This window comes from Bombina bombina, chromosome 3 (assembly GCF_027579735.1).
Source record: "Bombina bombina isolate aBomBom1 chromosome 3, aBomBom1.pri, whole genome shotgun sequence".
NCBI classification, from domain to species: Eukaryota; Metazoa; Chordata; class Amphibia; order Anura; family Bombinatoridae; genus Bombina; species Bombina bombina.
Window position 1 is genome coordinate 642,601,151 of NC_069501.1, and position 22,449 is coordinate 642,623,599.

At 37.6% G+C, this 22,449-nt stretch overlaps 1 protein-coding gene across 1 annotated transcript in view; it reads right to left on the reverse strand.

Annotated features, from left to right (window-relative positions):
* Nucleotides 1–2,088, reverse strand: part of PPM1D (protein phosphatase, Mg2+/Mn2+ dependent 1D) — a 90,750-nt gene extending 88,662 nt beyond the window's left edge. The window contains exon 1 of the mRNA XM_053707350.1: nucleotides 1,418–2,088. Coding sequence (XP_053563325.1) covers nucleotides 1,418–1,835 — 418 coding nt within the window. The 5' untranslated portion in view covers nucleotides 1,836–2,088. The remainder of the gene's footprint in view (nucleotides 1–1,417) is intronic.
* Nucleotides 2,089–22,449: the final 20,361 nt, after the last annotated feature.

Here is a 22,449-nt window from a genome sequence, read left to right on the forward strand (position 1 = left end):
AAGAAGTTGATTAAATACCTACAACCACATACAAGGAAAATAATCATTTTAGAAAACCTGTCAAACTGATTGTTCCCATTGTAATTCTGTTTATGATAGACATACTGATTAAGGATTATAAAGCCCCTACAGTTTGCCCTAAAAACCCAAAACGTAACCCATAGAAATGAGCCATGTGTATCTGTTCGTGCATTAGTTTCTCATATTTCAGATTGTACATTCTATTTGCAGAAAGTTTTATGTATGGTTTATCAGCATAAACATTTATAAGGTGGTATTATATTGGAAATAAATTTGAATTAAGAAGACAGCAATGAAATAAAGGTAGACAGTAGATCTAATCTGTTAAAATACTTTTTTTTTATGTATTTAGTGGTGAAAGAATGCATTATTCATTGAAAGAACAGTCAATTAAAATAAGATACCAGTACCACTACTGACAGCTCCTAAAATAGACAATGAATTAGACACAGAAATAGCAATCTAATTTCTTCAGGATGTTTTAAAAAGTTTCCTTGTGCACTATATTAGGATTTGCGGCTTAGCATACATTTAGAAAACAGGTTAAACTTGCACTAGAATGAAAAAGTATCCACAGTTAATAAACATAAATCAGCAAGTATCATCTCTTGCTTCATATTAGGTGCTAAAATGCACTACACAACTGCAGTGTCTGCAATGTTTTATAAATATTCAGCAAGTGAAAAAGGCATTTTACACATTTCTAAGCAATGTATTCTTGGGTGGTAATGAATCTTACATTTTAAAGGCAATTATAGTATTTTGTTTAATCTGTGTTTTTTTAGTAACTTAAAGGGATATGAAAACAACATTTTTTTCTTTCATGATTCAGAGTGTGCAATTGTAAGCAGCTTTCTAATTTACTCTCATAAATGTCTTCGTTCTCTTGGTATCTTTATTTGAAAAATCAGGAATGTAAGCTTATTTTTTTGTTCACCACCCTGGGTACATAGGCCGGCACCTAAACTCTATCTTAATCATGAAAGAAAAAAAATGTGGGTTTCAAATCCCTTAAAGTTAAAGTGATTTTATTGTAATTCCATGTTGAACTAAAAAAATACAAAGGAAAACACAGTTGTTTATAGCATAAATAGCTGATAATGTCATGTAAAGCTTAGCCTTTCACCACTAAATAAGAATTCCGGTGGGTCTACAACCTTTATATATGTTTGAATATATCTAATCATTCGTGAACAACAAAAACAACTCACCACCCCAACATTTTTCACATGAATATGTAGACGACCTATTATTTCCAAAGAGATAACTTTTATATCGCGATCACTGTCAAGATGGCAAGTATGTTTTTTTTTTGCATTTGAGATTTACTATTTAACCTAACGGCTTCCAGAATAGTTGCTACGTGACAGTGCACCCCCTGCCCCAATGTACTTACGGAGCTTTTTCCACATAGCATGGTGGCAAGACACAAAGCCCTTTCGGATTGCTGCACAAACTTCCTCTGAATCTTTGGACATAAATCCCCTTTGTTTTTTTAGAAAGCCCCATAGGTGGTCCCTGGCAAAATGAGCAGCTTCCCGACCTCCGTGCCCATCGTAAACAGCGAAGAAAGCAATGGATTGCTTTTTTGTGGTCACTCCATTCGCTGTACCCTTCCCGGCTTTAGCCGGCTTTCCTCTAGAGTGATCATAGGGCTTGTTGGCGGACAGGGCTCCATCCTCTGCCTCCTCCACCCAGAGTAATTCGTCATCCCCCGGCTCTGGCTCTACTAATATCTGGGTGACATCCTCCATGTATTTTCTACCACCCTGATCCGAGGATACGCTCACCCGCAGGGTGAATGCACTCTCCATCAGATCCCTTCTTTGTTACCTTCCCTGACTTCAGAGGTGAGTAGTCAAAAAGAAGTGATTAGTCGAGTTTGACAGAAATTCGTTCGGTTGAATTTTGTAATTTCCACGTTTCTACGATCAGAAAATAAGCTGGTCAATACAATTTCCCGGGATCCTACGCTTACCACCCGCGCTACTTATTGTTTATTTCCTACAATGTTTGGACATGTACAAGAACAGCAGCGTCGCGTGACGTCACAACCCAAACTGGAACATTTAGCTGGGCCTGGCTGTACGTTCCATCCCGCCAGCTTCTGCGCATGCTCACGAAATCGTATGGGCATGGGCAACAGTTTCCAACGCCATCTTTTTGTCTGGCGACAGATTCACATAAAGAATGTTCTCCAACTGATGAAACGTAAAAAACGTACACTGTCATAAAATGTAAGGCGCGGCCATGTTTCATAATGAGAAATAAATGGTTGTATAATTTGTACGGTGGCAGTACCGGTTTACAATATAGTAATGTTCTTGTTTTTTTGTACGTCGATATTTAATAGGGTGAAACCAATGTCTACTCTAGTTTAAAAACTGTAATCTTGTGTGTTAAGGGGGATGATTTTAAATACCATATCTGGTGTATTTAAAGTCATAAGGGGACATTGTACAGTACACTAGATTTTGCTTTGCATACATTTTTTGTAGATGATCCATTTATATAGCCCAACTGGGAGTGTTTTTGTAACAATGTATAGTTTTGCTTATTTTTTAAGAACGTTTTGCTGATTTTCAGGCTCCAAACCAAGCCCCACAGCGTCAGATGTATACACGCATTGCATTTACAGACTCCCGCAGCCTCCTGTTTATGTTATCTGTTTTTTCATATGCAGGGAAGGGTGAGCGTTTGCTCTTTTTGTTCTCACAGCCCCTTTCAGTGGGAGTCCAAAAACGAGAATTAGTGACAGCATAGTAAATTTATTGTTTAAAACAACAGGGTAACAAACAGCGACGTTTCGGGACCTCTGTCCCTTTCTCAAGCTGATATATATACTGAATAGTATCACCTTATATAGTTACAAACCACTAGGTGGCGCTAAAAACAATTTGAGTAGTTAACTCTTAACACTAATTCATTATTTACATAGAGAAATAATCAAATACGTGAATAGATATATAAACATTCAGATGTTAAGTTCATAATACATTTGATCAAATTCAATTTATTGATACTAATAATAATGTATCCTACACACTAAAGAAAAATTAATCTGAATTATAATTAAACTATATAACAAAATCCAACAATCAAAATTTTGGAACATTCTAGGTTTTAGAAATAGACAATTTCATTTATTAAATACCTGTTTCTACTTTAAAGAAAGACTGATAAGTCCCAGTCTTTATTCATGCCTTTAGGCTGCATGGTACCCAATTTATGAATCCAAAATGCTTCCCTTTGTTTAAGCATTAACTCTCTATCACCCCCCCTGCGTAATCTTGGGACATGATCGATTATTTGAAATCGAAGTTGATTGATTGCATGATTTTTTTCCAAGAAATGGTATGCAACAGGAGCTGTCAGAATTTTAGTTCTAATCGAGCTTTTGTGTGCTATGATCCTATCACGTACACATCTGGTAGTTTCTCCCACATAGCTCCGCCCACATGGGCATTTAATCAAATAAATAGCATATTGGGTATTACAGGTGTAGTATCCCTTAATTTGATATTTTTTACCATTATTGGGGTGATAGAACACTGAGCCTCTAATCAAATTACCACAGCAAGAGCAATTTAAACAAGGAAAAGAACCAGTATTGCTAGTAGTAATATAACTTTGTGCTATGGATTTATTAGGGCCTATATCAGCTTTAATCAAATGATCATGGAGGTTTTTACTTCGTTTATAAGCTGGCATTGGCAAATTCTGGAATTCTAGAATGTTAGGGTTACACTGAGATAGAATACTCCAACGTTTTTTAATAATCCTCTGAATTTTTGAACTAAGAGGATTATATTCAGAGACAAAGGCTATACGTTTATTTACATCATTCTTTTCCTTTTTACTTTTAGTCTTAAAAAGACTTTCTCTAGGAGTTAATAGTACTGATGCTATCTCTCTATTTATCAAGGGTGATGGATAGCCTCTTTCAATGAATCTTGAACCCATATCCTGTAATCTACTATCTACTACATCCTTATCTGATACGATACGTCTGACCCTTAACAATTAGCTTTTAGGAAGGGATGCAATTAAGGCTGGCGAATGGGCACTATCATAACGTAACAGGCTGTTACGGTCTGTACTTTTTCTGAATATATCAGTTTTTACAGTACAACCTGTCTTGATGACTTTAGTGTTTTGATTCCTCATTCCATGTTAATTTAAATTTAATGTGGCTGGTGGCAGAATTTAAATCATGAACAAAAGCCAAAAGGGTTCCAACGTCGCCTAACCAAACACCAAAAATATCATCAATGTAGCGCCACCATGTGGCGCCACATTGAATATATCATCTATTAGAGAAAACAAATTTTTCTTCGAATGTGTTCATAAAAATATTTGCATAGTTTGGGGCGACGTTGGAACCCATGGCTGTACCTTGGATCTGCAAAAAATAACTATCTTCAAAAAGGAAGTAGTTGCAATGAAGAATCATTTCTAATAATTAGAAATAATAAGAAAATAAATAGTGTCCTTAATAAATGAAGTAGATTGTTCCACATATGGTCTGAGTAGACAATCTAAAAAAATTGAGACTTGTGTCAAAATTGAGCCAGTGCTAGCAATGATTGGACGGCCGGGTGGAGTATCTAGACTTTTATGTATCTTGGGTAGTATATACATTACAGGAGTACTGGGAATTTAACAGTAAGAAATGTAACTATGTCTTTCTCAATTAAATTATTTTTAAGAGCTATATTTAATATTCTATCTAGCTCTTTCTGAATAGAAAATATAGGATTGTTATGTCATTTTTTATATACACTTATGTCATCTAATTGTTTCCTTATTTCTTTAGTGTAATCCTTTTTAGTCATTACAACTAAAGCTCCGCCCGTATCTGCTCTTTTTAGTATAATATCTTGTTTCTGTTTAATAGATTCTAAAGTCTCAAAATATTTTTTATGAAAATTTGTTTGGGAATTTTTTTGAAAATAGTTCTTTTTAGGATCTTTATTGCCCTGTCCTATATTAAGACTTTGTCTCTTTAAGTGCTCAGTTTTATTCTTCAATAGCTCAAGATTGTGTTTAACCAGATTTATGTATGTTTCCACACTATGATTAGATTGCCCTGGAATAAAAGGAAAAGAATGATGTAAATAAACGTATAACCTTTGTTTTTTTATAATCCTCTGAATTTTTGAACTAAGAGGATTATATTCAGAGACATTGGAGTATTCTATCTCAGTGTAACCCTAACATTCTAGAATTCCAGAATTTGCCAATGCCAGCTTATAAACGAAGTAAAAACCTCCATAATCATTTGATTAAAGCTGATATAGGCCCTAATAAATCCATAGCACAAAGTTATATTACTACTAGCAATACTGGTTATTTTCCTTGTTTAAATTGCTCTTGCTGTGGTAATTTGATTAGAGGCTCAGTGTTCTATTCTCAGTGTTGATTGTTCATGCAATCAATCAACTTCGATTTCAAAATATCGATCATGTCCCAAGATTACGCAGAGAGTTAATGCTTACACAGAGGGAAGCATTTTGGATTCATGAATTGGGTACCATGCAGCCTAAAGGCATGAATAAAGACTGGGACTTATCAGTCTTTTTTAAAGTAGAAACAGGTATTTAACAAATGAAATTGTCTATTTCTAAAACCCAGAATGTTCTAAAATTTTGACTGTTGGATTTTGTTATATAGATTAATTATAATTCAGATTAATTTTTCTTTAGTGTGTAGGATACATTATTATTAGTATCAATAAATTGAATTTGATCAAATTTATTATGAACTTAACATCTGAATGTTTATACATCTATTCACAGATTTGATTATGTCTCTATGTAAATAATGAATTAGTGTTAAGAGTTAACTACTCAAATTGTTTTTAGCGCCACCTAGTGGTTTGTAACTATATAAGGTGATACTATTCAGTATATATATCAGCTTGAGAAAGGGACAGAGGTCCCGAAACGTCACTGTTTGTTACCCTGTTGTTTTAAACAATAAATTTATTATGCTGTCACTATTTCTCGTTTTTGGACTCCCACTGAAAGGGGCTGTGAGAACAAAAAGAGCAAACGCTCACCCTTCCCTGCATATGAAAAAACAGATAACATAAACAGGAGGCTGCGGGAATCTGTAAATGCAATGTGTGTATACATCTGACGCTGTGGGGCTTGGTTTGCTGTCACTATTTCTCGTTTTTGGATTACTTTAAGTGACCTTGGGAAGTTGGCCACTGTGACTTGCACGCATACCTGTGTGCTGGACTTTCTTTGTTCTATTATCTGTTTATAAACTTCCTAAGACCTTGCACCAGGGATTCACTGTTTTGTGTGAAAATGGAAGAGACACAAACGGGGTTTAAAACCTTTTCATATTCAGATCTAGAGGCATCCCGGATTACTACCCTTACCAAGGGTCAAAGAGATTTTCTACAGATGGCTCCCTCAGAAACAACTTTAAAAGAATACGAGAAACTGGCAAAGAAAAAGCTTGCATACGATCTGCATGCTACAACCCTTGCAGAATATCATTGTGTTAAAAGAATCCCACGGGGACTGCGAATGAATGCCCGCCCAACACTTAAGCGGGACAATAAAGAATACTGTGATGTATTTGAGCAGATATTAACCCCTTAATGACCACAGCACTTTTCCATTTTCTGTTCGTTTGGGACCAAGGCTATTTTTACATTTTTGCGGTGTTTGTGTTTAGCTGTAATTTTCCTCTTACTCATTTACTGTACCCACACATATTATATACCGTTTTTCTCGCCATTAAATGGACTTTCTAAAGATACCATTATTTTCATCATATCTTATAATTTACTATAAAAAAAAATTATAAAATATGAGGAAAAATTGAAAAAAAAAACACTTTTTCTAACTTTGACCCCCAAAATCTGTTACATATCTACAACCACCAAAAAACACCCATGCTAAATAGTTTCTAAATTTTGTCCTGAGTTTAGAAATACCCAATGTTTACATGTTCTTTGCTTTTTTTGCAAGTTATAGGGCCATAAATAAAAGTAGCACTTTGCTATTTCCAAACCATTTTTTTTCTCTCAAAATTAGCGCTAGTTACATTAGAACACTGATATCTTTCAGGAATCTCTGAATATCCATTGACATGTATATATTTTTTTTTTTAGTAGACAACCCAAAGTATTGATCTAGGCCCATTTTGGTATATTTCATGCCACCTTTTCACCGCCAAATGCGATCAAATAAAAAAAATCGTTCACTTTTTCACAAATTTTTTCACAAACTTTAGGTTTCTCACTGAAATTATTTACAAACAGCTTGTGCAATTATGGCACAAATGGTTGTAAATTCTTCTCTGGGATCCCCTTTGTTCAGAAATAGCAGACTTATATGGCTTTGGTGTTGCTTTTTCGTAATTAGAATGCCGTTAAATGCCGCTGCGTATCACACGTGTATTATGGCTAGCAGTGAAGGGGTTAATTAGGTAGCTTGTAGGGAGCTTGCAGGGTTAATATTAGATTTAGTGTAGAGCTCAGCCTCCCACCTGAAGCATCAGACCCCCTGATCCCTCCCAAACAGCTCTCTTCCCTCCCCCACCCCACAATTGTCCCCACCATCTTAAGTACTGGCAGAAAGTCTGCCAGTACTAAAATAAAAGCTATATTTGTTTTTGTTTGTTTTTAAAGCATATTTACATATGCTGCTGTGTACGATCCCCCCTTAGCCCCCAACCTCACTGATCCCCCCCAAACAGCTCTATAACCCTCCCACTTAATGGGCGCCATCTTGGGTACTGGCAGCTTTTTTACATTTCTGTAGTGTAGCTTCCCCCCACACAAAACCAACCCCCCACCCCTCCACAATCTCTTTAGATTAGGCCACTTATTAAAACATTTTCCGTAGTGTAGCGGTTCCCACCCGCTCCCGCCCCGTGCACGCGCCCACCCGCCACCCTCCGTGCACGCATCCGTTGGCATCCGATCAGCCAATCAGATTGAGCTCGCATTCTATTGGCTGATCGGAACAGCCAATAGAATGCGAGCTCAATCTGATTGGCTGATTGAATCAGCCAATCGGATTGAACTTGATTCTGATTGGCTGATTCCATCAGCCAATCAGAATATTCCTACCTTAATTCCGATTGGCTGATAGAATCCTATCAGCCAATCGGAATTCGAGGGACGCCATCTTGGATGACCTCATTTAAAGGAACCGTCATTCGGCGAGTAGGCGTCGGGAGAAGAGGATGGCTCCCGAAGAAAGAAGATTGAAGATGCCGTTGATAGAAGACTTCATCCGGATCATGGACCTCTTCAGCTCCCGCTTGGATGAAGACTTCAGCCGGATCATGGACATCTTCAGCCCTCCGCTTGGGCTTGGATTAGGACATCGGTGGAGCTCTTCTGGATCGATCGGTGAACCTGGTATGGTGAAGATAAGGTAGGAAGATCTTCAGGGGCTTAGTGTTAGGTTTATTTAAGGGGGGTTTGGGTTAGATTAGGGGTATGTGGGTGGTGGGTTGTAATGTTGGGGGGCGGGGTATTGTATGTTTTTTTTTAAAGGCAAAAGAGCTGAACTTCTTGGGGCATGCCATGTTCAGGGCTGGTAAGGTAAAAGAGCTTTGAACTTTAGTAATTTAGAATGTCAGGATTCCATTTCATGTTTTACTTCTCTCACTTCTCATCACATGGTTCTCTCACTTTCATGTTACTTAAGGCTCCACCTGTCAGCAAACAGGTGCTTAGTTATTTTCATTAGCAGGAGTAACAGCTTACACACAGTCTCTGAGCTGCATTGTTTTTCTCAAACCAACTGCTTTCACAAAGGACTGTTTGCTTGGATTACTCTGTACTATTTTCTACAAGGATTACATCCCCTGAAATATCCTGTTTGCATCATTGGACTTACAGCTAAGTTACCTCTTAATTTTATTCCTTGCATACTATTTGAGAACTTAACTGCTGAATTGCTATTGTACACTTACAGCATCACTCTTAATTTAACTGGAGCTGACAGGCACTGCAGTTTTCTAAATAACTCTGCACACTATTTCATACTGGGGAATCAATGTCTCCTTTCTCACTTCATAATATATATGCTGCTTTAAGAACAAGACTTTGAGCTTTAAGTTTCAAGCTTGAACTGAAGAGGATTTAACTATTTCAAAATAAAAACTGTTACTTGGTTTTGCAACTGCAAGTCTGGGCATCTTGCCAAATTCCTCTCTTACTCTGCAGCAGTTGCTCTCAATAAACACAGTTACAAAGTTGCAGCTACAAGACAACTGAAGCATTCTCTGTGACTTGTTAAAAGTATATCTCTTGCAAACCAAGCTTCCTTCTTACAAGGATTAACCAACTCTCTCCTGCATTACATGTTTATTTAATGTAAGCTTAAAAAAGAATTTTTGTTCTCTCAAGTTCTTTAAATTAGAAGCATATTTTTCTTCTATCATTTTTTCATTATTTTTTCCATACTGTGCCAGTCTAACAGTATTGGAAATATTGTGCTTAGAAGGATTCATGTTGTGATAGCATTGAACCTCTAACTTAATATTAATTCACCACAGGTTTACTGGTCTATGCTCACCTAAATAGCCCAAAAACCCTGGTGATACAAAACAATAATTGATCTGCAGTTGCGTTCCACTTACATAGTTGAAATAGACTTTACATAGAATAGGGTAGGGCATTTTTTTTATTTTGGGGGGGCTTTGTTATTTTATTAGGGGGGAGTAGGTGTAATTAGTTTAAAATTGTTGTAATATTTTTCTAATGTTTGTAAATATTTTTTTATTTTTTGTAACTTAGTTCTTTTTTATTTTTTGTACTTTAGTTAGTTTATTTCATTGTATTTATTTGTTGGAATTGTATTTAATTTATTTATTGATAGTGTAGTGTTAGGTTTAATTGTAGATAATTATAGGTATTTTATTTAATTTATTTATTGATAGTGTAGTGTTAGGTTTAATTGTAACTTAGGTTAGGATTTATTTTACAGGTAAATTTGTAATTATTTTAACTATTTTAGCTATTAAATAGTTCTTAACTATTTAATAGCTATTGTACCTGGTTAAAATAAATACAAAGTTACCTGTAAAATAAATATTAATCCTAAAATAGCTATAATATAATTATAATTTATATTGTAGCTATATTAGGATTTATTTTACAGGTAAGTATTTAGCTTTAAATAGGAATAATTTATTTAATAAGCGTTAATTAATTTCGTTAGATTAAAATTATATTTAACTTAGGGGGGTGTTAGTGTTAGGGTTAGACTTAGCTTTAGGGGTTAATACATTTATTAGAATAGCGGTGAGCTCCAGTCGGCAGATTAGGGGTTAATAATTGAAGTTAGGTGTCGGCGATGTTAGGGAGGGCAGATTAGGGGTTAATACTATTTATTATAGGGTTAGTGAGGCGGATTAGGGGTTAATAACTTTATTATAGTAGCGGTGCGGTCCGCTCGGCAGATTAGGGGTTAATAAGTGGAGGCAGGTGGAGGCGACGTTGTGGGGGACAGATTAGGGGTTAATAAATATAATATAGGGGTCGGCGGTGTTAGGGGCAGCAGATTAGGGGTACATAGGGATAATGTAAGTAACGGCGGTTTACGGAGCGGCAGATTAGGGGTTAATAATAATATGCAGGGGTCAGCGATAGCGGGGCGGCAGATTAGGGGTTAATAAGTGTAAGGTTAGGGGTGTTTAGACTCGGGGTACATGTTAGAGTGTTAGGTGCAGACGTAGGAAGTGTTTCCCCATAGGAAACAATGGGGCTGCGTTAGGAGCTGAACGCGGCTTTTTTGCAGGTGTTAGGTTTTTTTTCAGCTCAAACAGTCCCATTGTTTCCTATGGGGGAATCGTGCACGAGCACGTTTTTGAGGCTGACCGCGTCCGTAAGCAACTCTGGTATCGAGAGTTGCAGTGGCGTTAAATATGCTCTACGCTCCTTTTTTGGAGCCTAACGCAGCCATTCTGTGGACTCTCAATACCAGAGTTATTTTAAAGGTGCGGCCAGAAAAAAGCCAGCGTTAGCTACGCGGGTCGTTACCGACAAAACTCTAAATCTAGCCGTAAATTTGCTATGCTGTCACTATTTCTCATTTTTGGATTACTTTAAGTGACCTTGGGAAGTTGGCCACTGTGACTTGCAAGCATACCTGTGTGCTGGACTTTCTTTGTTCTATTACCTTTCAGTGGGTGTCCCAGACTACCTCTTCAACATTGTTAAACTGGGAGCGTACATTTTTAAAAGGTTTTATACTGGATTTTTAGATCAGTATCTGTGCATATTCTTCTTTATAGTTATATGACAATTACTGTATACTGTCCCTTTAACGTAAGACGTGAAGTCACTGTATTGGAAAAGCTACAAAATAAATAATTTTGAATAGTTGAAGGGCCATAATTCAGCTCTGGAAAAAAATAAGAGACCAGAACAAGTTATCAGTTTCTCTGGTTTTACCATTTACCTGGGTAGCACTTGCTGTTTGGTGTTTATTTGAAAAATGAAATGCTCTAATAAGCCTAGACTACTGTTACCCTAAACTATGGGTTTAGATAATGGCCCCAATTTATCAAGGTCTGTCGGACCTGATCCGACAGTGCGGATCAGGTCCGACAGACCTCGCTGAATAGGGCGAGCAATACGCTCGTCTTATTCAGCATTGCACCAGCAGCTCACAAGAGCTGCTGGTGCAACGCCGCCCCCTGCAGACTCGCGGCCAATAAGCCGCCAGCAGGGGGTGTCAATAAACCTGATCGCACTCAATCAGGTTGATTTCCGGCGATGTCTGTCTGCCTGCTCAGAGCAGGCGGACAGGTTATGGAGCAGCGGTCTTTGTAACCGCTGCTTCATAACTGCTGTTTCTGGCGAGCCTGCAGGCTTGCCAGAAACACGGGGCATCAAGCTCCTTTCGGAGCTTGATAAATATGCCCCAATGCCTTTACTACCCATTCCCTAGCTTTGCACAAACAAGATTGCTAGATTAATATACTTTATAACATTTAAACCTCTAAATGTCTGCCTGTTTCTAAGCCACTACAGACAGCCTCTTAACCCTTTGGCTGCTAAGCCATTTCCCACCTGTGTGCTAAGCTGGTTTTGAGCTTTTTGTTGCAGTTCACGTTCAAACACTTTTAGAAGTAAAGTTTGTGTGAATAAATTATACAAACTATATATATTGTTTTTTTCAACAGACCTAGCAGATTCCAAATATATGATTATTATATGTGTATGTCTCAACAGGTTTTAAAAATAAAGCATAAAATATGAAAAAAAGTAAATTTTTTGCTCCACACTCAATAAAAATTAGTTTGTAATTTTATATTTCTAAACTCTATCATCAAAACCTGTGTTGCTAAATATTTGCAGTAGGTAACCTGTCTAAAATAAGGGAAATTGAGAACATTTCACTGTGTTTTTTTACTGATTTATTGCCGACGTGTCAATTTGATAGACCTTAACAAAAAGCATCTTTAATCCTTTGGCTGCTAAACCATTTCCCACCCGGGTGCTAAGCTGGTTTTGAGCTTTTTTTTTTTTTTTACTTTTTTCAAATATATTTATTTTTAACTTTTTAACTTTTTCCCCAGATCCCCAAGACTTATACCATTGGAAAGGTTAGGCGATTACCTTTCCAACGGTCGGTGGGTCTTGAGGGTCTGTAGCTGCTTAGATGCCTGAGATACAGGCATATAAGCAGCATGCCTCCATCTCCCTATATTATCCATTGTAATTTTTAAATAGATTTGCGCGGTGACGTCATCACGTAATTGCGTGTGGTGTCACCGCGCCAAATGTGAAACCCCCACGATGCCTGTCACTATACAGGCCAGATCGCCTGGGTGGGAGTCAGTGGGAGCCCCCAGATTGCCCTCAAGGTGTGTGAGTGCTAGTGACGGCTTTGAGCCGTCGTCAGCACCTGACTGGGACAATTTGCAACAGCTCAGAGCCGTCGTTAGCACTCAAAGGGTTAAATTTAATGTATTGTTGCCAGCAATTTAACAGCTCTAGTTGCCTGGGAAGTTAAGATATGACAACAAAACTATATATATTTTGAAACTACACTCCCAGCTGCATCAAATGAGGTCTTATTTGTATTTGTATCACATAACTGGTGTGCAACGAATAAGCGAATATCACACTTGTAAAAAAAAAGAGACATGTTCATTTATATCTTACACACTCCAAATTTGTGCTAGCAATATATGCTGCCTCTCATTTGATGCGCCAAGGGGTGTACTTTCTATAGCCAATAGAATGCGAGCTCAATCCTAACTAACTATTTCATAAATGTTTCTTACCAATAGCTTAATAAGCGTATGTAGCCTCTTTTGTGTGATGTTATAACAATCAAGTGTGAAGCTGAGTCACATACATTGTTCATACTCAACCTCTGAATTTGTCAATTCAATGTGCTTCAGAGTATCCCTTTATCTGCTATCTGTTGCATTCATCCATTTCAGAATCTAAAATCTAATAATGTCTAAAATGAATAATACATGTAAACTAATTGTGTGCCATTTGATGGATCAGTGGCCCAAATCCCCCCCCCCCCCATTCTTGGTCCATTCATTGTGTATACTTACCATCTAATGTTGTCTTTAAAAATCAGGTGGCGAAGTCATCATAGAAGCCAATGCCAGAGACATATGATGTAAAATTTACCTATGATTATAAAATATATTTTAGATTTTGATATAGTAATTTCTTGAACAATCCTAACATGTTTGCATGATTCTACTTTAATTTTACTAAAAGTGTCACATTTTCGCAATGCTCCTATATAACTTATAGTATTTACCTTCTGAAGTAGTGGTTAATGATGTTGTCTCTGACATTGACCCCTCGTCCCAGAATGGCTCCTCTACGACTTTGTCATCCTCCTCATCTCTTTGGAGGGCTAGGGGCACCTGGACGTCCTGCAGCATCCCTGCCTGTTGAGCTATGTTATGAAGGATGCTGCAGGCTGTAATGATCTTCACCATCTTCCTAGGGCTGTATTGGAGGGCTCCTCCAGACCTATCCAGACATCGAAAGCGCATTTTGAGGAGCCCAAACATCCGTTCAACTACAGCCCTAATTTTCTTGTGCGCCCGATTGTAGCGCTCCTGTGCCTTGTCAGTGGGGTTATGTAGAGGCGTAATGAGCCAATTCAGGCTCATATAACCCAAATCACCTATAAATAATTAACATTACGAAATGTAAATATTATACATATATAATAAATAATAATAAGAAAAAAATACATTTAAAGAAAGAAAAAGAATAATGATACAATGCATTTGTGTATATGAAAATCGCATAAACTCCATGAAATTAAAATGAAGGTTAAACGTTAACATAACGTAAACCTAGCTAAAATTTCTATATGTAATAAACTTTAATTGCTCTGCTAGTGACTTTGCTGATTTTACAGTCGTCTACATCAGTTATGTTTAAAGAGCTACATCGTCCCTTTAAAAGTATTGTCAAGGCTATGAACTGCTACATATCTGTTTATATAAACCTAGACATTTTCTGAAAGAGACATGTAAATGGTTAAACCTCATTTTATATCTGCACATTTTAGATATGACCTGCTACATATCTGTTTATATAAACCTAGACATTTACTGAAAGAGTCAAGTAAATGGTTAAACAACATTCTTTATCTGCACATTTTAGCTATGACCTGCTACATATCTATGTATATAAACCTAGACCTTTGCTATAAGAGACAAGTAAATGGTTAAACAACATTCTTTATGTGCACATTTTAGCTATGACCTGCTACATGTCTGTTTATATAAACCTAGAAATTTTGTGAAAGAGACAAGTAAATGGTTAAACCTCATTCTATATCAGCACATTTTAGCTATGACCTGCTACATATCTGTTTATATAAACCTAGACATTTACTGAAAGAGACAAGTAAATGGTTAAACCTCATTCTATATCTGCACATTTTAGCTATGACCTGCTACATATTTGTTTTGAGTTAAACCTAGACATTTGCTGAAAGAGACAAGTAAATGGTTAAACATAATTCTATATCTGCACATTTTGCACATTACACAAACACAACTGTTTGAAAACATTACAGAAACTGTCTGTCCTCAAACTGTTGCCAGAGTGAGGACTGCCTGAAGATACTAACGTCGTGACTGGCAAAACACGTTCATAATTTGCATCCATGCATCGCAAATGAACTGCACGTTCAAACTATGAAAGTGTTTGTGATTTCGGAAAGGACCCTCTTCTGCTGGAGCCCGCAGAGCAACATGGGTGCAATCTATTGCTCCAAAAACATTGGGCATTTCAGCTATTTGATAGAATTCCCTCTTGAGGTGTCTCCAATCGTCCTTATTTTGAGGGAATCCTATGAAAACCCTACAAATGGTGTTCAGAAACCTTTCAAAAACCACAGATAAGGTGCCTTGAGACAAGCCAGACAAGTAACTCTCTGTGGATTGAAAGCCTCCGGACCCCAGGACATGTATGCAGCAAAGCATCTTAGACATGCCTGCGTGGCTCCAGATAAGGCTTAAGTACATCGTAACGGTTCAATAGCTGCTGCCTATTGAGCCGATACTTGTCTAAAACCTTTGCATCACTCATGTTATCCAAGGTGAGCCTTACCCTGTGAACAGGAGGAGCCCTAATCCTCAGGCGTTCCACATGCTCCTCTTCGAGATGCTGGGCACATCTGAGTCTGTTGTACATAACTTGTCCAACAGCACCAACACAATCTAACTGGGGGTTGTCCATATTTGCAGAGCCAAGCAGCACAAGTAATTATTACTGCTTGTATACACTTGATTGTATCTGAGCGGCGCAAATGCTTTCAAAGTGGGTGTTTTTTTTGGTGTGTTTGTTGAAATTTAGTTTTCCCCCAATAAATCGTAATATGAAAGTGTAAAATATAACATATACCGTGCATCTTCGTGATGTTTGTTCATATGGGTAACAAATACTAGTAATCGTGATGTTATATTAAAAAACACAAGTCCACGCTCAAATGATTCAAAGTGCAAGTGCATACTTGTCTTTAATGTGTGCATAGACATAGCATAGAATCTGATTGTTGCAAAACGATAAAATAACGGCTGACATATATAAAAGTGATTGGCGAGATTGAAATTGCAATAATAATGAAGATATTACAAACCTCTCGTCTACGTATATGTAATATTGAGTGAGAAACTGATTAAAGAGGCAGTGAAGTCCTAATGATAGAATCTGTAAGGTTGAGGCTTAGGGGTCAATTTATGAAGCACCGGATGCTGCTTCCGACCCACTCCATTTCAGTTCCGACTGAAGTGGAAGTTAAGAAGTTGCGGACCTAAGACCGCTGCTCCTTAACAAGTCTGCCACCTCTGAGGTGGCGAACAGCAATCAGCCCGATCAAATACGTCCGGGTTGATTGAAACTCCCTGCTAGCGGCCGATTGGCAGTGAATCTGCAGGGGGCGGTATTGCACCAGCAGTTCACAAGAACTGCTGGTGCAATGATAAATGCCGACATCGTATGCTGTCGGCATTTATTGATGTGCGGCGGACATGATCCGCAATATCGTATCATGTTCGCTCGCACTATAATAAATTGACCCCTTAGAAAGATGTCATATTAGCTACATGCCTGTCTACTTTCCAAATCTTCGTTCTCTTGTTCTACTTTGCAACATTATTATTGTGTGATGATTAAAAAGATAAAAGTGTGTTTTGTTGTTGTGTGATGTGTGTTATGTACATATATGTATGTATTGTGATTATCTCCCACATATGTTCATTTATATAAAGCAGTATAGCATTGTTGTTCCTTCAAAAAATGCGACAAATAGAATATTTTCTAATGATATATTTGAATTAGATGAAAATTCCTTATGGTATATTATGTTTAAATCCTGATCTTAAAGGGACACTAAAGACATACAGCTAGATTACGAGTTTTTGTCGGTAATGGTGTGCGGTCCTAACGAGCCTTTTTTTCTCACCGCTCACTTAAGACAGCGCTGGTATTACGAGTTTTCTGCAAGCCGGTGTTAGCCTCAGAAAAGTGAGCGTTGAGCAAAATTTAGCTCCACATCTCACTGTAATACCAGCGCTGCTTACGGTAGCGGTAAGCTGGCTAAAGGTGCTCGTGCACAATTCCCCCATAGGAAACAATGGGGCTGAGACGGCTGAAAAAAAACCTAACACCTGCAAAAAAGCAGCGTTCAGCTCCTAACGCAGCCCCATTGTTTCCTATGGGAAAATACATTTTACGTCTACACCTAACACCCTAACATGAATCCCGAGTCTAAACACCCCTATTCTTACACTTATTAACCCCTAATCTGCCGCCCCCGACATCGCCGACACCTTAAGACGTCTTCACCCAGCCGGGCCGAAGTCCTCCAAGAAGCCGGGCACAAGTGATCCTCCAGACGGTCAGAAGTCTTCATCTGATCCGGGCAGAAGAGGTCCTCCAGAGGGACAGAAGTCTTCATCCAGACGGCATCTTCTATCTTCATCCTTCCGGCGCGGAGCGGGTCCATCTTCAATCAGCATCCTCTTCCAACGAAGTCCACCCGGCGAATGAAGGTTCCTTTAAATGACGTCATCCAAGATGGCATCCCTTGAATTCCGATTGGCTAATAGGATTCTATCAGCCAATCGAAATTAAGGTAGGAAAAATCCTATTGGCTGATGCAATCAGCCAATAGAATTGAAGTTCAATTATATTGGCTGATCCAATCAGCCGATTTGATTGAGCTTGCATTCTATTGGCTGTTCCAATCAGCCAATAGAATGCAAGCTCAATTCTATTGGCTGATTGCATCAGCCAATATGATTTTTCCTACCTTAATTCCGATTGGCTGATAGAATCCTTTCTACTTTTGTATTTAATTTAGCTAGGTATTTATTAGATAGTTAATAGCTATTTAATAACTATTGTACCTAGTTAAAATAAATACAAAGTTGCCTGTAAAATAAAAATAAACCCTAAGCTAGATACAATGGCCTCTAGTTATCAAAGTCTGGCGGACCTGATCCGACAGTGCGGATCAGGTCCGCCAGACTTCACTGAATACGGCGAGCAATACGCTCGCCGTATTCAGCATTGCACCAGCAGCTCACAAGAGCTGATGGTGCAATGCCGCCCCCTGCTGACTCGCGGCCAATGGGCCGCCAGCAAGGGGGTGTCAATCAACCTGATCGTACTAGATCGGGGTTGATTTGCGGCAATGTGTGTCCGCCTGCTCAGAGCAGGCGGACAGGTCTTTGTGACCGCTGCTTCATAACTGCTGTTTCTGGCGAGCCTGCAGGCTCGCCAGAAAGACGGGGCATCAAGCTCAATAAGGAGCTTGATACATATGCCTCAAAGTAACTATTAGTTATATTGTAGCTAGCTTAGGGTTTATTTTATAGGTAAGTATTTAGTTTTAAATAGGAATAATTTATTTAATTGTAGTAATTTTATTTCGTTTTATTTAAATTATATTTAAGTTAGGGGGTGTTAAGGTTAGGGTTAGACTTAGGTTTAGGGGTTAATAAATTTAGTATAGTGGCAGTGAAGTTGGGAGCGGGAGATTAGGGGTTAATAAATGTAGGTAGCTGTTGGCGATGTTAGGGACGGCAGATTATGGGTTAATAATATTTAACTAGTGTTTGTGAGGCGGGAGTGCGGCGGTTTAGGGGTTAATACATTTATTTACGTGGCGGCGATGTCCGGTCAGCAGATTAGGGGTTAAAAACTTTAAGTGTTTGCGATGTGGGGGGGAGGGGCTCGGTTTAGGGGTTAATAGGTAGTTTATGGGTGTGAGTGAACTTTTTAGCCCTTTAGTTAAGAGTTTTATGTTACGGCGTTAGCCCATAAAACTCTTAACTACTGACTTTTAAATGCGGTATGAGTCTTGATAGGAGAGGGTGTACCGCTCACTTATTTCAGCAATCGTAATACCGGCGTTAGGCAAGTCCCATTGAAAAGATAGGATACACAATTGACGTAAGGGGATTTGCGGTATGCTAAAATCGAGGAAAAAAAGTGAGCGGTACACCTGTACTTGCCAGACTCGTGATACCAGCGGGCGTTAAAAAGCAGCGTTGGGACCCCTCAACGCTGCTTTTTAAGGCTAACGCAAGACTCGTAATCTAGCCGATAATTTTTGTTTCATGATTCAGACAGAGAATACATTTTTAAACAACATTCCAATGTACTTCTATGATCTAAATAGCTTAATTCTTTATATCCTTTGTTGAAGAAATAGCAATGCACATGGGTGAGTCAATCACACAAGGCATCTATGTGCAGCCACCAATCATCATCTACTGAGCCTATCTAGATATGCTGTTCAGCAAAGGATATGAAGAGAATAAATCAAATGATATAATAGAAGTAAATTACAAAACTGTTTAAAATTGCATACTCTTTCTGAATCATGAAATATAAAAATGGGGTTTTATGTCCCATTAAATATGTGTTAATTCTTAAAAATGATCTTTTTGTGATCTATTTTTCATTGCGGTACCTACGCAAGAATATTTACAAGTTTAAAAATAGAAAATGATAGCGTGCGTTACGGAAAGAGGCCAATCGCCTGCACGAGCACATATTCCCCATAGAAGTCAATAAAGGAGAGAAATAGAAAAGAAAGGCTTCAAACACTCCTGTCGTGCGCAAAGTGAGTGACGTCATGTCATTCTGCGAAATAGTACATGAAATAGTGATTATTTCATATTGCAAAAATGTTTAGTGTAAGTAATCTGCTTTATATTGTTTGTATGTAGAAAATGATGTATGTATGTGATGATATTTGTACGGAGATCTAGCTAAATGAGTGTATGTTCATGTATGTCTATGTGAGTCAATGTAAAATGGCTTTTTGTGCATTTTTTTTCTAACCCCTGAGATCTCGTATCTTTGATCCGTTATAATTTTTATTTGAAATATTTTATTAAAAATGAATTTATTGTACAGTGTTTGTATAAGTCCAAGTGTACTTTGTATAATATTTTTGAAGTGATTAGTGAAGGTTTTTGGTTGCAATCAATATCAATAACTACTGGTCTTGGATAGCGTTATGGATTTGTGCGTAAATGGGGATTTTTGATGCGCTATGGAGGTTTTTTCAAACTTGTAATTGCTGCGTTATGGAAATTGATGCGTTTTGGGGCATAACGCTACAATTTGAGTCATAAGGCACAACTTGTAATCTAGCCGAAAGTAAGGAGAAGTATACATATATACTGTCAAGGAGGGGATCCTGAACAAGCAAATTGAGCATGCGTGATGAGTGCGCATGTATCGTAACTTGATTTCATTACTGTAAAGTTTTAAACCTTTGCTGCCATCTGATCATGATAATGCATAAAAATTCACTCCACATACAGGAGGTGTTTAAAATGACACAAGATAAAGACCTGGTAATCGTGATTGGTATTTCCTTGTAGTTCAAATCAAAGCAAGTGGTAACAGCCATATTTCGCTCTAAGAGATCTATTGAAAGCATTTATTTTGTTATGAAAATGGCCTCTTGTCCTCATGGCTATATCAAGTGGAAAAAGGCACCTTCAACAAGTTGCAGTAGATGAAGCAGAGGCAGATCATGAAGGTAGGAGGGTTCCTCAAGTTTTGGGCGAGGTCTGGTTTGGATATATTGTCAGATAGTGAGATCATTAAAGGATTCAAACTGAATAGGGAGGTTTTGACTCATCTGTACAGTCTGGTTGCTGATAAAGCCTCTGACAGAAAGAACACATGCATGTATGGCTACTGGATTGTTTCAATCAGTGAGCAGTGTTCTGTTGGGCCTCAGTCAGCGTTCTCTTTCCCTTTACCTGACATTGGTTCTTAAAGGGCCACTAAAGTCAAAATTAAAGTTTTATGATTCAGATAAAGCATGCACTTAAAAAAAAAATCCAATATATTTGTATTATCAAAATGTGCACATTCTTTTTATATGCATACTTTCTGAGACTCCAGCTTCTACTGAGCATGTAAAAAGTGCATACTAGATACATATATGCATTTTGTGATTGGATTATGGCTGTCACATGACACAAGGTGAGGGACAATTTTTTTAACTTCAGAAAATTCCGAAAAAAATCTACTGCTCATTTCAAATTCAAAGTAAGTGCTAGTGTGTTGTCTTTTTATTGTGTATTTGTCAACTATTCAATTCTATTGTATTTAATGGTCCTTTAAATGGACACCATTTCATTCATAAATTGGTAGTATATGCCAGACCTCCCCCTGCGCTCTTTTTTCCTTTCCTAGTTTTTCCTATTTCAATATCCAAAACCTGTTTGTTTTTTGTGGGGTTTTTTTGCAATTTATACTGTTTTTTTAATTTGTGTCCAAAGCAGCCATCTCTTGGTTAATCTGTTACCATGATAATCACTTTCTAACCATTGATGCCTGCCAACATCTATTACCAATTAAAATATTAGTATTGTTTACTATTTTATCTATTCAAACACTGAGGCCTATGTATCAAAGGTCTTGCGGACCTGATCCGACAGTGCGGATCAGGTCCGCAAGACCTCACTGAATACAGAGAGCAATACGCTCTCCGTATTCAGCATTGCACCAGCAAGCTCACAAGAGCTGCTGGTGCAATGCCGCCCCTGCAGACTCGCGGCCAATGGGCCGCCAGCAGGGAGGTGTCAATCAACCCGATCGTACTCGATCGGGTTGAATTGTGCGGATTCCTGTCCGCCTGCTCATAGCAGGCGGACAGGGTTATGAAGCAGCGGTCTTTAGACTCGCCTGAAGACTCGCCAGAAACACAGGCCCACAAGCTCTATACGGAGCTTGATAAATGGGCCTCATTGTTTTGATCAAGGGTAAATTGCACATTACAACAACTTTTAGGCTTCCCAAGAGTGAGTCTGTCACCCTCTGCAGCCATTCCTCAATAATAAATATATATATATAAATATAATACATTAATAAAAAATTGTATTTAATAAATACATGAAATAAATACTAGTATATAAAAATGAATAAATATAAAAATACAAAAATGAATACCTAGAGAAATATAACAACTGACAAAAAAAATCAGTAAATATTAAGTTAAAAAAAATAAACTAAATAAAATGTAAGCAGCAAAAAAGGGCAGTAAAAATAAAGTACAAAAAAATAAAGCACTGATAAATGACGAACTCTATGACAGAAATGCGCCAAATAAAAGGGTTGATTTAAACAAATTTTAATGATATGTATAGAATAGAACATTTCCACTTTTATATCACATGATAAAATTAATGTCTATTAATAGGATAACAAAATCCTACAATTTGCTCTTAGGAACTAGTTATATAATCTGCTTTAAAACGCATTAAAATTGATAAATAAAGTGAGTAGATCTCTGCGTCAGGATTTCACCTGTTTGCTTTTAATAACAAATAGATTTTGTATGGAATATAACTCACTTTTTTGACAGATATCTGTGACATTTTCTATTTCATATCTTGCGAACTGCAATGAAT